At 36.8% G+C, this 16,387-nt stretch overlaps 1 protein-coding gene across 1 annotated transcript in view; it reads left to right on the top strand.

Annotated features, from left to right (window-relative positions):
- Positions 1 to 8,259: 8,259 nt before the first annotated feature.
- The window catches only part of LOC108683005, a 10,078-nt gene continuing 1,950 nt past the window's right edge, over positions 8,260 to 16,387 (top strand). The window contains exons 1-7 of the mRNA XM_018172279.2: positions 8,260 to 8,619; positions 8,896 to 9,037; positions 9,704 to 9,899; positions 12,772 to 12,899; positions 13,208 to 13,300; positions 14,050 to 14,143; positions 14,783 to 14,879. Coding sequence (XP_018027768.2) covers positions 8,521 to 8,619; positions 8,896 to 9,037; positions 9,704 to 9,899; positions 12,772 to 12,899; positions 13,208 to 13,300; positions 14,050 to 14,143; positions 14,783 to 14,879 — 849 coding nt within the window. The 5' untranslated portion in view covers positions 8,260 to 8,520. The remainder of the gene's footprint in view (positions 8,620 to 8,895; positions 9,038 to 9,703; positions 9,900 to 12,771; positions 12,900 to 13,207; positions 13,301 to 14,049; positions 14,144 to 14,782; positions 14,880 to 16,387) is intronic.

Here is a 16,387-nt window from a genome sequence, read left to right as displayed (position 1 = left end):
AACTTGTAATTACCGAACGATTTACTGCGAAGATTTACTACGAACGATTTACTACGAATGCTCGAGCATAAATACCATAACTTCATGTCAACACGTCGAGGCATACATTTTCATTACTTTTTAAAATCTCTCGAGTTCCTCAGTTACCGCAAAATTTCTCATCTTCACTGCAGACAGCGGCTTATTTTTCACTAGTACATAAACCGTTTGCTGCCGATGGGAGAAATTCAGTGCACTGCGAACAGTATCCACTGGTCTGTTCTGATCATTTAGACTATTCATGATTATTTGCATCTACGATTATTTAGTTTCTTACGCAAATAATAGCCGGCTCAAAACTATTTACGCACATTGAAGAAAGCCAGGAAACTATAGTTTATGTCGATAAAATTATTTTAATTATATTCCTGATATTAATCTGTTCACTTATTGAATGATTTTCAAAAAAATGATTACTGGTTACTTTGGAAGTTTACTGAGAGTTTCCTCTGCTGTCGACGCGAATAAAGGAATGCTGTGGTTTCAAGAGGAGGTGCATGGGGAAGAGTAGGAAGGTGGGGCAGCGAACAACGGGGGACTGAATGATTGAGGGAGTTGGAGGAAAAGGATGAAAGTAGAGAGGAATTGGTGAATGAATTAATTGCTTAAATAATTGGGTCATGTATCGAGTGGGCGTAATATATACGGGACAGAGCTGCGTGGTTTGTCAACTAGTGTATTATTCAACGACCCAAAGCTAAGTAAAAAAATTTGAAGACAGACTTATTGTACACTTTTAATTTTACAACAGCTTTTTTTTTACATTACAGTCTCATTGTTTTTCCTGAAACCTCTGTTATATGTCATTCCTAGTAATGATGTAGTCTGTTCATTAATATTATATATTTTTTTTATGTTTGGAATACTTCGTCACTGTTCAAAAACAATGAACAGTCTGGGAACTGGTGAAGAAATAAAAGGCTAGAATAATCGAACGCTTCCTCTCCCCTCCACGCTCATACTGATCCCCTCCCCTACCCGCTACAATTATAAACAAACAACGTTCATTGGTTTCAGCCTCACAGCCGACGTGGGGGTGAGGGTGAAGGTACCCTCATACCCTCAAATAGGTTCACACAATCATACCATGTCAACAGGTTAACAAACACACGGATAAATCCAGTGCAAATATTGCCTCATCCCTGTAATAATAAATGCGATATATTCAGCCAATTTCAGCCAAGGGGTAAATAAAACAGGAGTATTGAGGAATTTATCCCTTCTTTCAACCCCCTGGGGGCTCACCTCAACTCCCTCCTCGCCTCCACATTCATCAATTGCCTTTTGTTTTCTCCGTCTCTCAGCCGGTGATCGTCGCCCCAACACAGGCTGTAAGAGATGCTCATGCTCTCAAGTATGGCTCTTTTGTGTACTGTACACAATACAAGTGGCGTCGTCTTACCACATTGTCGCGCTGTGCTGTAAAAATTCTGCCAAGAGCTGTGCAAAAACAACCTCCAAATATTGCTTTATTACTGTTATAAGCTACTTCTGTCAATTTTAAAAATTTTTATAGGAATTAAATGGTATGCAAGTAAAGCAAATTCCCTAACCCTATGTAAGCAATTTATGACAATGAAAATTTTCACATCAATATGAATGCTCCAATAGCGTGTTGTGCGTATAAAATTTGCATAGCGTCTTGTGCTACATTGCACAAGATGCATAGCGTCAAATGGATTGCATAGCGTCTTCTGCTACACTATAGTTAATTTATTTCAATGAATTGCATTAAAATAGTTGTTACAATGATAGCAAACGAAAACTTTTTAAAATGAATTGTGAACCCTCACCTACCTTCTATAACTATACATAACTGTATAGTATGTGTAGTTATACTATATCTATATGTATGTATATGTATATGTATGTATACTACTATAACTATACACATTAATGGACTGACTGACTGGTATCATTCATTAATAGCTATTGTAATATAGCAATGTAATATAGCAAGCACTTGGGGAGGGGCCTGGAGGAAGTGGGTAAGGAAGAGGGTAAGGAATAGGGACGTCCCTCTTGAACCGTCGAGTGATTATATATAATTGGAATGTAGCGGGCAACCGCTAGCATGTAATGGTCGTAATCGAAATGTAAATACCGGAATGGAGGGCAGTGAAAGGTCTGGTGCAGCTTATTTTAATACAAGGATACAAGGATAAGCCTAATTTTTTATTATAATAATAGAATGATAATTTATTATAATAATAGAAATAGAAACCCCCTCTAACGCATTTAAATGTACACACGCATGCCCTCGCTGGGAATGCAAAAAAATTCTTTAACTAACTGTGCAAAATTGTTTAACATTCATTTCTTCGTGATATGTTTTCATTCCTGTTTTCGTGGTAGTTTTCGTTCTCTATTCATTAAATGGAGAATGTAACATATCAGTGCTAAATAATTTATAATGGAATTTTCAACTTTATTTGAATATGTTCCAATGAATTCATAAACAATATCACCATTTAGATCGCTCCATATATTTTTACAACCATTCATTCTTTGTTATGAATGATTTATGCAAAGTTGATGATTTATTTATAAAGTTGATTTATGCAAAGTTTGTTATGAATAATTTATGCAAGGCTCAATATTGTTCATGACTTCCTGTACGACTTCCTGTACGACTTCAAGTTGTAGTAAATGTAGTAAATGACAAATGTAGTAAATCACAGTAATAATTATTTAAATCAGTAATTCAGTATGACAGTAATTCAGTGGGCTGAGTCTGACATGAATATTATAAATTATTAAGCAATGTGTAAAGTATTGTTGAGGGCTCCTTTTAACCATGAAAAAATTTCCATAGAAGTAGAATGATTTGAATTTAAATACATTTCTGAACCGTTTTTTTTATTATTATTTATTATACATTTATTATCATAGAAATCAGCTTTTTTACAATCATGGTAATAATAATTAGTAATTGTAATAATAATTTAATATTGTATTTAATAAATTTCTCACATGGAAAATTTTCACATCGAATGGAAAACTCCAATGATTACATGTAATCCTGAAAGTATCGAATGTAATAGGCTATCCTCAAGCTAATTTAATTCAAAGATGTGCATTAAAATAATTGTTCATGTGGTAGCAAATGGAAAACTTTATACTAAACTGCGATGTTTTTGCATTCATTCTGACCAGTGACCGCGAGAAAGGGTCTGGCTAGGATATCATATTACAAAGAGTTCAAGCTCGAGGGTAGCGACAGGCTGAGCTTCGGACAGATCAAGGATTTTACACGATGGGGTTTTCAGCTTCTTTGTATATGAAGTTAATTGCTGCCATTTAGTGAGGTTGGCTGATGTAAGCTCAGTGCAGGATTGGGTAGAAGTTTACAGGGAACATATATTACACCATCTAGTGTCACGCCGTACCTGTCGTCCGCAACATTACACGCGTTCAAGATGATCAATTTCACATGAATATAATCTCCTGCAGTTATGAAGTAAATAATTTTTATAAATCTCACCGATTAATAAAGTTGTGAACATTCAAATATAGTGACCTTGAATGCTGCTCACCAAAACGGAGAAATAAATTGCTTCTGATCTCTTCTCTTTATTCTTTATTCACGCAGGAGCATACAAAAAAAAAATTCATAACATGAAAATGGCAAAAATTTGGAGAAAAAATACAAAATGCTTCCAAAATGCTTCTGAGATTTACCAGGTCAAATCCATCCTCTCACCACGGAAAAAATTATTTGAAACCATGCATATGAAAACAGTTATATGTGCAAAGTAATTATGATAATTACGTTACATAAGTTATTCATGCATACGAAATGAAAGGAAGTTTGTTTAACAGAAATTTAACAGAACTACTGCTGAACTTACGTAGATTGATCAAATTAATTTAAACCGATGTAAGCGCAGACAGAACGGAGCTAAATTTACAGAAAATTATAATATACAGCCACGGCAGAACATCAAAATTACTATTAATTTATTGGATTTAATTGAGCAAATGCTCACGAGACGAGCATTCTTTTAGAACTTCCTGCGTAAAATTATTTCTTCACGTTTGGCATAGTCCTCCGGCCATGCCAAAATATAAATACGCGGTTCTTTTTTAAATCACAAACCTGATTTAAATTAGAAAAAAGGCGAAGAGGGCAGTAAACGCACGAGCATTTTCCAGATCCGCTGAAATTCCATCACGCTGCAATACGTCACAATGTTTGAAGTTGCAGAAATGGTCTGCAACTGCAGTGTTGTGCTGGCTGCTGAGGTGATGCTGAGAACGCTGAAGGTTGTGAAAGACGCTGGAGAAAAATTGTGCAAGAAAATTAAGACATCTAAGATGTCTTGATATTTTCAGTGTGCTCGAGTACAACATTTTAGGTAACTGTTATCGATGAGCTCGGGAATATTTTTCTCAGAAGTGTACAGCAACATCAAGAATGATTAACGAGACTGGGGGAGCGGTTAGACGTTTGGCGAATAGTATCATACTGAAAACAATTCATTTAGCTAAAATGTGCGAGTATAATTGCAAGATTTGTTAGGAATGCTGTGCATGGAAAATAGCTGTATATGGCCAGTGAAATAGGGATTAATTTTTCGAATAATTATAGGGATGATGAGAAGATTGAATACCTGCAATTTATCAAATGTAAGTACGAGAAGAGAAAACGATGGCATTGAGATAGAGCTACATGCCAATTTTCTAACGTAAACACCAAAACCATCGTAAGTTATTCATGAACGGAAATGCAACCACATATTACACGTAACTTTCAGGAATACAGAATTGCAAAAAAAATTGATTTTATTTCAGTCTACCAATGTGTCATTGTTAAAAGACAATTACAAAAACAGTAATAGATGTGACTCTGTTATAGACAAATATTATCATTGTAAATAACAAGACTAGTGCGAATATCGATGATATTCTATCATGTTTTGAAATATCTTCATTTCAATTGTCGTTCTGAAACAAGTGTAGCCTTTAGAGTCCAAGTCGTTTACCAATTTTAAGGAATTTTTTTCAATATCTTCCGATTTATGGTAACATATTTTGGCAACTTGGCGCACAACTCAAATATTTTGACGAGAGAAGAAAACCACGACATTGATTTCATTCTTCAATAATATTCTTGACCGCTAAATACTTGAAGACATTTGTGCTACATTTAGGTTGAAATTTGTCATGAATTGCTATTAATGATTGGTCTTTAATTCTCTTGACGCATATTTCATGATTGGACTTATTGTATAAGTTTTCTGTTACCTATACGAGTAGTCAATTTTGTTCTGAATACCGGCTCTGGCATCTCTTGGCCTGATAGGGATACAAATGGAGTTTTGTTTGCATTAAAACATTCATATATTATTGAAGAGGGTGCAATAGATATTTTCTTACAATGCGTGATGTATTGCCAAAATGGAAGCGACATTGCAACATGCGGGTTAGTGAAATATACACATGATTTGGAGAAAATTTGGATGAGCTCAATGCCATTAGATACTTTCTATAATCATCAGATTCGGTAATGAATGAGTTTCAGTTGATTGAAAAATGATATAGAAACTTGTAAATGATTTCACACACTGGCATTGTTTATTTCATTGACCCAACGCAGACAAGGGGATACATGAATATTGAGTTCCATCCTGCAGTGAAATTATTCCCAGAGGTCGGCAGATCTCATACGGATTGTTGGGCAAATTGTGAGTAAAAGGAAAGCACACGAGCAGGCAATTATCATTTGCTTATCACATAAACTCTGCATTAAAGGGAAACAGCGATAATTGTTATTGGATGATATTGTGCTTATTATTCTCTTCACAGCATACTGGTAAATTGTGTTAATGAATCGCTAATTGCATTTAAGAATTGCTCGTTCGTTCAATCATGTCCAAAGTTCACTCCTGCAGGAATTGACTTGCACAATATCAACGAGTATATAGCTAATTTTTGGTGCTGCGTTCACCTAATGATAAATATCAACCAGCATATCATCAAAGTGACGGGAAATCAATGTTCAGTTTTGTAGGCAGTGCGTCAATTTCGCACATTTATAATTCATAATTATACTAGTACCTATAGAGCATTAATAATGAATTGTATCTATAGGGTGAAACACTGGCCTGCAGTAAGCGTTATTGCGAATTTGGTGAATAATTGGAAGGCGATAAACACCTCTAGCGACTGTGCCATCAGCCACCTGTAAGAAATGATAAAATATTAAATTAATTATGAGAACATGACATCAAACTCAGAGTATGAAACAAATTTTGTGGTCGTACGCTGTTTTGGATACAGAAATGTTTAGTGAATATTTCTTTCGCAAATTCTGACCTACCACAAGACACAGACGTTATTTGGATAGTTATAGCAAATTGTGGGAAAGAAAAGTTAGCACTCAAATCTCATTTCTAGCTGAAACCCGGGAAATCCTTCAGCCGATGGCAGCTAGTGAGCCACTGCCATCGGCGAAAAATATCATATCAAAATAACAATAATATAAATATCATATCAAAATAACAGTATCATTAAATGATAATTTGATAATTGCAATTTTGTAAGAGTTAAGATTGAAAAGGTATCCAAGACATAGTAAACAAATTTGCTTAATACTTCGTCATGTGACATTTAATAGCCAAATTTGATAATAACCGATTGGAATACTTTTTCACAAAATTAAAACATATGCTGATAGGAATTTTAGCCCTCTATTCATTGCATATTTCTTTCGATTGGACAAGGTTTCTTGGATCTCTTTTATGTACCCAGTTTCAATTCCCGCCACAGATTTTAAATCGGATTGAGGCCAGGTAATTGGCTTGACCATCCAAATAACTCAATATTCCTCTGATAAAACCATACAAGAGTTGTCCTAGCCGCGTGCTTAGGGTCATTGTTTTGTTGGAATATCCAACCTCGAGGAAGGTACAATTTTTCGGCTGACTTCACGAGACATTTCTAAAGAATGCCCAATACATTTCGGAGTTCTTCCTTCCTTCCATGATTTCCAATTCCCTAGGGCCTGCAGAAGAGAAACAACAACCCAAAGAATTATACTGCCACATCCAAACTTCACTGTTGAGACGGTGTTTCACTTCGGGTGAAACGAAGAGTTCTTCTGTCTCCAAACACGACTGACACAGTTCCGACCAAATAACTCAATTTTAGTCTCATCTGACAATTATATTTTATCTCAAAAGCTTGAAGGTTTGCTCACGTGTTCTTTAGCAAAGTTCCGGCGGTTCTTTACGTGAATTTTCTTAAAGAAAGTGGTTTTTCTTGGTGTCCGAGAGTGGAATCCCCTCTTTCGAAGAACTGTCCTAATTGTATTTTTGCAAGCGTTTGTCCCACTTGATTGCAAGTCTTTCTGCAGTGCATACTTACAAAATTCGCTAAGTGAACGTAAGTACTTACGCTTTATTTTACTTGTCTATGATTGGTCGATTTTGCTTGATAGGCCGTCAATGATTGGCTGATGAACTTACGATCTCATAACTTTTTTTGAAAGTATGGGCCTTGGGCCCATACTTTCAAAAAAAGTTCAAAGCGAGTCAGTCGAATATTATTCTGTACTTTTCAAACTTAACTCCTAGCTGTACGGTCAGGAATTTTTCTAGGACGTTCTGAACGAGGCAGACTAGTCGAAAGATGGAATGATTTCCACCTCCGAACAGTATCACCAACTGTCGAAATTGGGATATTAAACGCAGATAAAATTTTTCTATTTCCCAAACCATCTCTGTGTGGCTGAATAATTTATTTTCTAGTTGATTCTGACAATTCTGCAGTTTTAAGCATTGTTGAAGATCGTTAAATTTAGGCCACTTTCTAATGACGATGTCAGGTAATGAATGACTGCAGTTAGAAAAATGTCTATGACCTTTTTTGCATTCTAGAATATTCTAACGTTTTCTGATTATAGTATATTCCCATGAACATAATGGATGAGAAATTATCGGCGAATTAAATTCTTTTTATAATGTGTTGGATACTTTTGAACCTCAACTTATACAAAATTGCAATTATCAAGTAATGTGATGATATTGTTTTATTGAATAATAATGTGATGATATTGTAACATTTAATGATATTGTTGTCTTGACATGATGTTTGTATTTCCTATGTAAATTTACTTTAGATTAGTGTTTGCTTATTTTATTTTGTTGGATAAGCTTTAATTAAAGAAAGTTTTTCTTGTGTATCGGATACTTTTTTCACCCCCTGTATATGTAATATACCAGCATGTAAGCCCGGCGTTGCTCGAGCATGACAATTCCTGGAATTTTGAAATGATTTAATATATGACATGATTTATGAGAGGAAGCGAGAGGTATCTTCAGTATAAAATGACCGCATTCACAGTTTCACATAGGTATTGTCGAACATACTGCTTGAGCGCTCTGGCGAAAGCTGTGCGTGTGATAATTTGCTGAACTTTCTGAATGAATTCAGTTCCAATTCATATATTTTTTTCACAACTTTTATTACTGCACGGCTATGGCCAGTTCTACGGGTTACAGAAACAGTGTCGATGAAGAATATTTCATGGCCTTGGCTTTACTTTCTTCTTTTCGTAGTAAAGATCCCGAATCACGGGTAAGCTAAGACTAATATTATTCTACCGAACACTGATATGATTATTCGCTCTTTACTTGCATATGCGTTTGAGTATAATCTTCTACTATGCTGAATTATTGAACATAAAAGTCATAAATATCTTTACAATTTTCAAACTTACTCATGTGGTCATCGCAAAAATTGCTTTATATCACCGTTAATGCTTCGAGATAATTCATTTGATTAATTGATGTCCGTGATGGACGTGATGTTTTAAATTGATGATTTTAATTGATGTCCGTGATGTTTTGAAAGGTGGGAGCGTGTATTGTGAGTCAACAGAACCAAGTTCTTAGCCTTGGCTACAACGACATGCCAAGAGGCTGTATGGACGAAGACATGCCGTGGGCTAGGGAAGGCGCACCTAATATTAATATTGAACTCGAACATATGTACGGTGAGTTGTTTTCTGAATCCGACTGACAGAGTTTTAATAATGGTGTAAATATACGAATGTTTGGCAAGGATTCTGCGGGCTGTGAACGTTGATTAGAATTTCATAGCATTTGTTAACGTTACTTTTTTATATCTTGTATTTATTTTTTTTTTGTGCGAGGTAGGACTGCTAATCTTTATTGCGATTATGAGATTTGTAGGCTCATGGTTTGGACATCGTAACCGTTGTGAATGATGAGTGGACGTCATTACTTCAGTGTATTTCTAGCTATGAACAATATTGTGTATGGTTTGTGTGACTTTATTTGGTTGAAAACTTGTTTGTTAAGAAAATTTGTTTTTTTTCCTACATTTGTTTTATGGTATTTTATTTTTCCTGTATTTGTTTATATTATTTTTTATTCTATCCTAATTCTGGGTTTGTGACACTTCCGCTACGAGCACAAATTAACAATATTCCTTTAATCCCGCAAGTAGACAAATTAGGCTGGAATTTCTTTCATCTCGTTCTTTTTAGCGCATTTTCTCATTTATGAAAAAATGCACTATTGTGCTCGCCATGTCCGTCTGTCCGTATGTCTGTCCGTCTGTGACTTCACGTTTTCGTCGACGAGAAAATGCGCTCTCTGTCACTCACTGCAGTGAGTACTGAGTTATATTTTTTCAGTTTGCCACGCCGAGCTGAACGCAATCGTGAACAAGAACAGCGCTGACGTGCGAGGCGGCCGCGTTTACGTCACGCTGTTCCCGTGCAACGAGTGCGCGAAGCTCATCATCCAGTCCGGCATCGTCGAGGTCGTATATTTACGGACAAGAGAGGATTCCGATGGAACTTTACTCAGAGAAGGTGGAATTAAATACAGGTTAGTTGTAATTACCACTACCACTTAACTTCAATAAATGTTGAAAACAGGCATTAATTGTGAAGATCCTACAAAACGAAATATTTATTCCTTCTTAGACGCCGCGCCCTTTGCGACGGTTTTCAGTTTCCTTTGGGCAGCCCGCGCACTGCTAATGTAAATGAACTTGCACCCAAGTCATGTTATCCTGTCTTTTGGTCGCGCCTTTAATTTCTTTTGCCTTTAATTGGCGTTGCCTGGGCTCGAAGATCTCTTCAATTTAGAATCCCGATATCCCGAATCCCGTCACTCCCGTTATTCCTTTATTCCGTTAGTAGTTATAAAGTTTATGCTAATCAAAAAAGACCGGTTAAAACCCAAATGTTGCGTGGGACATATGACTGATTTTTTCCTTCAAAATACGAGTGTGAAAGAACTATTTTGCACTTATTTAATTATAATTATAATTAGCAATTCAAAAGTCGAATTTTAATTCATTTCCCATTATTTTCCCCCTAATTTTGCAATGCCATGGTATTGTCCCACGCACGCACAATAAATTTTCCTGTCAGTTAATATCCTGACGTATTTATCGTAATATCCTGACGTAATATCCAGACGTATATTATCCAGGTAATATAAACGCTTTGAAAAATATTCAAAAGATTTAGTATTTCTAGGCATTAGGCTCCTCGCTCTCCATATCAATCTTTGACAAATATGTAATATTATTTTTAAAGCTAGCATCCGTTTCGAAATCATTCAATTTCTCCACTAAACAAACACTGGTCGTCTCTCCGGCTGCAGGGACAGAATTAGATGAGCATGCATTTGTTCGGTGTCAATCTAGCGTCTCATTGTAATCATTATAATTGTATGTAATTGGGACGTAATATTCACTTGACCTGATAGAGATTGATGAAGAGTCAACATCTGGAAGACACGTGATAGATCACGCGATCAAGACCTTAGTAGTGGGCGAAAGCCAAAGCCTATACAAGGGCTGCAATCTTAAGTAAGGATCCCCGCAGTAGTTGATAAGCGCTCCGAGATGTAACGCGTCGGTTGTCTCCGACCTTACGTTCGACGCCGTTGCTTATACCTCTGTATCGTAACTCAGTATTACCACCCCGTATACAAGTTATGTTATCTAGACACATGTGTCTTACTTACCTTCACTAACTTACTCACGTAACCCGATTCTCAGGCAGAGCTAAACATTTGAGCTCTGACATATTACAGGGTCCGCCATATTTATGGCAACGCATGTTTTTTGTTATTTCTCAATGAAACAAACAGGTGCATTGTTTTTTATTGGATGAGCTAGGAGCCAAGAATTACCTAAACAATTCTCAAACATATTTATTCAATATGAGCTCCCTTATTTTTAATGACGGCCTCCAATCTACGAGGGAAAGCTTCACAGGAGACAAGCAGCATTTCTGAAGGGATCAAGTCCCATTCTCGTGTCAATTTAAACTTCAAACTATCCAAAGAATCATGAGGTGTTCTGGAGACCCTACTCTCTAAAATAGCTTACACAGAAAAGTCGAGAGGATTCAAATCAGGGCTTCTTGAGGGCCATTAATTTTTGCTAATGAACGCTGAGATGTGACCCTGAATCCAGTTTTGGGGTATGTTTGAGCCATGTGATGGGGCAGAGTCTTGTTGAAAACTACATGGTGAGCCGTTGAAGTGTTTAAGTGCCCAAGGTAACAACACAGCTTCCAAAATGTATCGCTGACTGTTCAATTTCACTCCTGAGGGGACAAAAACGAGTGGGGACCTCCCAGTGGCGGTCACTGCGGCCCAAATCATCACGGACATGGGATTTTGATGTCGTGTTGCTGTTCTGGTTGCCACAGATCCATCCCGACTCCAAACTCTGCCATTTTGACGGTTAACGCTTTGTTCAATGCCAAATTTTTCTCGTCACTGAACACCAAGCTGGGCAGCGTGCCATCCTCAATGAGATCCAGAATGTGCTGGCATCTTTCGAGCCTCATTCGTTCATGACGGTCTGTTAGTTCATGCCTTGTTTGCAACTTGTAAGGGGAGGTTTTGAGGTCATCTCTGACGACTCTACGCATTGATGTCTGACTGACTCCTGCTTCTGCAGCCAATTTTGCAGCTGAGCGACGAGGGTTTCTCCTCAACTTCTCCCTCGTGTTTTTTACCAATTGTTTTGTTCGGACACTTAGTTTCCTTTCTTGACCAGGGGCCATACTTTCAAAACTCGCTAAGTGAACGTAAGTACTCGCGCTCTATTTTCTTGCCTATGATTGGTGTATTTTGCTTGGAAGGCCGTTAATGATTGGCTGATGAACTTACGATCTCTTAACTTTTTTCGAAGGTATAGGCCCAGGGGCCATACTTTCAAAATTCGCTAAGTGAACGTAAGTACTTACGCTTTATTTTCTTGTCTATGATTGGTGGATTTTGCTTGAAAGGCCGTCAATGATTGGCTGATGAACTTATGATCCCTTAACTTTTTTTGAAAGCATGGGTCCAGGTCGATTGCATGTTTCACCAGTTTCCTTGAAAATTTGTACCACCTTCCACACAGTTTCACGACGAATTTGGGGCTTTTTTGCAATGACTGAATTACTCTCGCCCTTTTCATGAAGGGTTACAATTGCATTTCTATCTACTGCAATAAGTAATAGTAAATTTAGACACCTTAGACTTCTGCAATATAAAATAGATGATATTAAGCTTCATTATAAAAGAAAAGTTTCCTAAAAAACAATTTATTTTTATATAGCAAACATCCGTTGCCATAAATATGGCGGACCCTGTATACTTTAAATAAAATCGTTTGGAGCCCTAGATTTTTGTTTATACATTTTTTTGGAAGAAGTTTTGTGCGTCGCTGAAATGTTTTTTTTTAAAGGCCGTTCCAAGCTTCTTGGGAACTGCTTCTTAAGAAATTCCTGGGTGATGAACTGACCGAGGAAGCGGTTGGGCCCTGTGAAAGCCCTGAATCTTGCCTCAAGACAGAAGGAAAAAGAGATCACGAAGGTAACTATAGCCGCCGTTTTCTTAATTACTATGACCAGTATCTTAATTACTATGATTTGCGGAAATTTCTCAAACAATAAGATTGGCTTTTATGCTCCTGTACAAATTGGTTAGACTTAGAAAGCGATGCTTGCCTTTACAAGATGAACCCTACTTTACGTGTCAGATTTTACAGCCTTCGTGTTCTGTAATTACTTCGATTAAACTATTTTCATTTCATTTATACATAATTTTTTTTTAATTTTGTCTTCTGTATTTTTGGCCGTTTGCCTTTTCGTCGTGGACTCACCCGGTCATTATCCTTCCAGGCGAAACGTCTCAAGAAATAAGTCCCAAAAAACTTGGATCGGAAGAAGACGATTGCAGTAATGATTCCGAGGAGGATGATGAACCCAGTAAACGTAAGAAAGTTGATGATGATGGGAGCCTTGAACAAAAGAAAGTTAACATTCCCAGGGTACTTCGCTGTGAATGAAGCCAATTTCATACGCCAATGAAAATAATATCACAGAAGATTTGTAATTATTTGCACTCTTACCTCTAATGACATAAATGATAATGTATATGCTCTAAATTAATTAATTCATGTCTCATTCTCTGCCCATATTAATAAGACTTACCTCATTTCCGTTCAGACCAACTGATTCCTTTCTAACTTTTACTGTCTCGCATACATTCAAATGGTTGCCTTCAAAAAACATAACTTGGTACATTTTCTGTCGTAAAATACTTTAACTACTGCACTCTGTACCGTTCTTTTCAACCGAATTCCTGGTTTTACATAATTTCATAATTAAAGCTGCTCAATATCTACTATCTACTACTATCTCAATATCCACTATCAATCCGTTCTGTTACTGTAACTTTGCATTCTTTCCTGTTAATTAATTATCATCTTAATTCCTCTGTATCGTAATTAATTATCATCTTAATTCCTCTGTATCGTAACTCTGTATTACCACCCCGTATACAAGTTATGTTATCTAGACACATGTGTCTTACTTACCTTCACTAACTTACTCACGTAACCCGATTCTCATGCAGAGCTTAATATTTGAGCTCTGACATATTATAGGGTGCATGTTTTTGAAAACATCTTAATTATCATCGATCACGTCCTTTTCTGAAGCAATACCGTCATACTCCGTAGGTCCGCGACCTCGAGGCGAGTTCATCACTCGGGAAGGATATTTCATGGCGGTTGCCTTCTTAGCCTCCAAGCGTAGCGAGCTTCCTGCAATTAAGTTCGTTAAACACAAATATTTCCACCGCTTTTGAAAATAACAGTCACTGATGATCGTTTGTACAACCACATAATTTTCTTACAAATCTAACCTTCTGTAATTAATATGTATTTCTATTTCATTTTACCTTTATTATAGTTGGTGATGATTTATTAATTAAAAATCAATATTCTATTGTACTGATCTATTGCGTAGGCTCAGAGTACTCGTTAATGTGTTGATGCCCTGCCTAGAAGTTCGTTCTGAAAAAATTATTTGAAATGAAAAATATTCATAATGTATGACACAAATCGTTGTATGTGGAATTAAAAATATTCATAATAGCTGGCGTAAATCGTATATGACATTAAAAATATTTATAGTAGCCTGAGAAAATCGCTGTATATGGATATAAAAAAAATCTTATAATAGCTGCCCAAAATCGTTGTATCAAGAAGAGTTGCGGTAGATGACGAAGATTATGTAGATACCTACCGAGTCGAGAACTGTGATCGATGCTCAAAAATTGCGATGGTCAAGAGTGTAAGATGCTCAAATATTAAAGTCTTGAAATTATTCTTTTGGTATACAGCCATGACATTTTGTTACCAACTCTTCTGATAGAGGCCTAGTGATGAGCTTCTTATATGAATAATTTAGTCAGGTCGGGGCCTGCCTAGTGGACGAAGAGTATCACCGAATCGTGGGCGTCGGCTACAACGGCCCGCTGATGAGGCTAAAAATACCTTCGATCCATGTAAGTGCTATCTTAATAAATTTCCATTATTTTCCAGTAATTTATGATGACCAAGAGAAGAGATTTGTTAATTTGGCGGGGCATATTCTCAACACCTAATTTTTAATTCAACTGTAACTTCAACACACAAGTTTTTTTAGACTGAATCAGTTCAAAATAATATTATTGCAATAATTAATCTCTTGATGAATGATTAATCTCTTCTTAGAGATTATAAAGCAGAGATATTGTAGAAAGTCGATTTTGCTGCATTTACGCATATGATAGAGGCTACGCTCGCCGAGTGCATCTAGCATCAGTTATTTGTATAGTGTTTGCCAAGTGAACAGAGAAAAAACGTTATTTTTAATATTTTAGAGCAAGCATCTTTAATACTTAAATCTTCAATTCAAGATTGTATTTTCTCCAGTGAGCCACGCAGAAGTGAACGCAGTTCTGAACAAGAACTGCACGGACGTTCGCTCGTGCACGTTGTACGTGACCGCGTATCCGTGCAACGAGTGCGCCAAGCTGCTTGTGCAGTCTGGGATCAAAAAATCGTTTAACATAACATAACATAACATAGTGATGTCGGCTCTGAAGTGTAGGCCTGATGTGGCCTGTCGCCGATTCTTCCAAGAAAACTGAGGGTGATAAATACAAGGCCTCCGAGATTATCTTCGCCATGACAGGAGTTGAAACGGTTGCTTACTCGTGAGTGCTGTAGCATAGAATTTTTAATATATTGAAATTTATTTGATAAAAAGTTTAGATGCTTACTTTTCCGTGAAATTTAACAGGACTGATCAAAGGCTGCAGGTAATTAAGATAAAATAATGTGCTGCCATAATACCGCGATATGGTACTATAAACGATAGACTTATATTAGATGTCCGTTTACAAAGATTTATCATGCATCTCTATAAGCTAGGCATAGTTGAAGAAATCATAGTTCATCACTTCCAAGCTGCCAAGACAACACCGGCTGCTCAAGGACAGTCAGAGGAGATGGAGGACAAGTAATTAGTAGGAATGATGTCCGTAGATTAAGGCCTGTAAATAATGTAGGGAGTAACCGCATACATCAAAGTGAAAGTGCACAAAAAGTTTTAAAATGTTTTTACACGAACTCGGATTCCGTTTTGAACAAAAAAAGTGAACTGTTAACTGTAATCGCAAACGAGAGTATAGACATTATTTGTATTACAGAAACACTTCCTAAAAATCACGGGGGGAAAATTGTACCTGTTGAATTTCAGCTGCCAGGTTTTGACCTGTTTTCATAACTTAAATGAAGAGCAGTGCAGTAGAGGTGTAGCTCTGTGGGTTAGAACCTCCTATGGGGCCCAGCAAGTTAAGTTATCTGCAGAGCATCAATCAGCTAGAGAATCAGTGTGGTGTGAACTTACTCTAAAAGGCAAAGATAGCCTTCTCATAGGGTCATTTACAGATCACCTAACAGCTCCTCTGATAACAATAAAGTACTAAACAGCCTTTTACCGGAGATGTCATTCAGCAGGTCGCATACG

This window comes from Hyalella azteca, unplaced genomic scaffold, assembly GCF_000764305.2.
Source record: "Hyalella azteca isolate HAZT.00-mixed unplaced genomic scaffold, Hazt_2.0.2 contig6717, whole genome shotgun sequence".
NCBI lineage: Eukaryota > Metazoa > Arthropoda > Malacostraca > Amphipoda > Hyalellidae > Hyalella > Hyalella azteca.
Note: the sequence above shows the minus strand (reverse complement) of the source record. Positions and strands in the feature narration are given on the sequence as shown.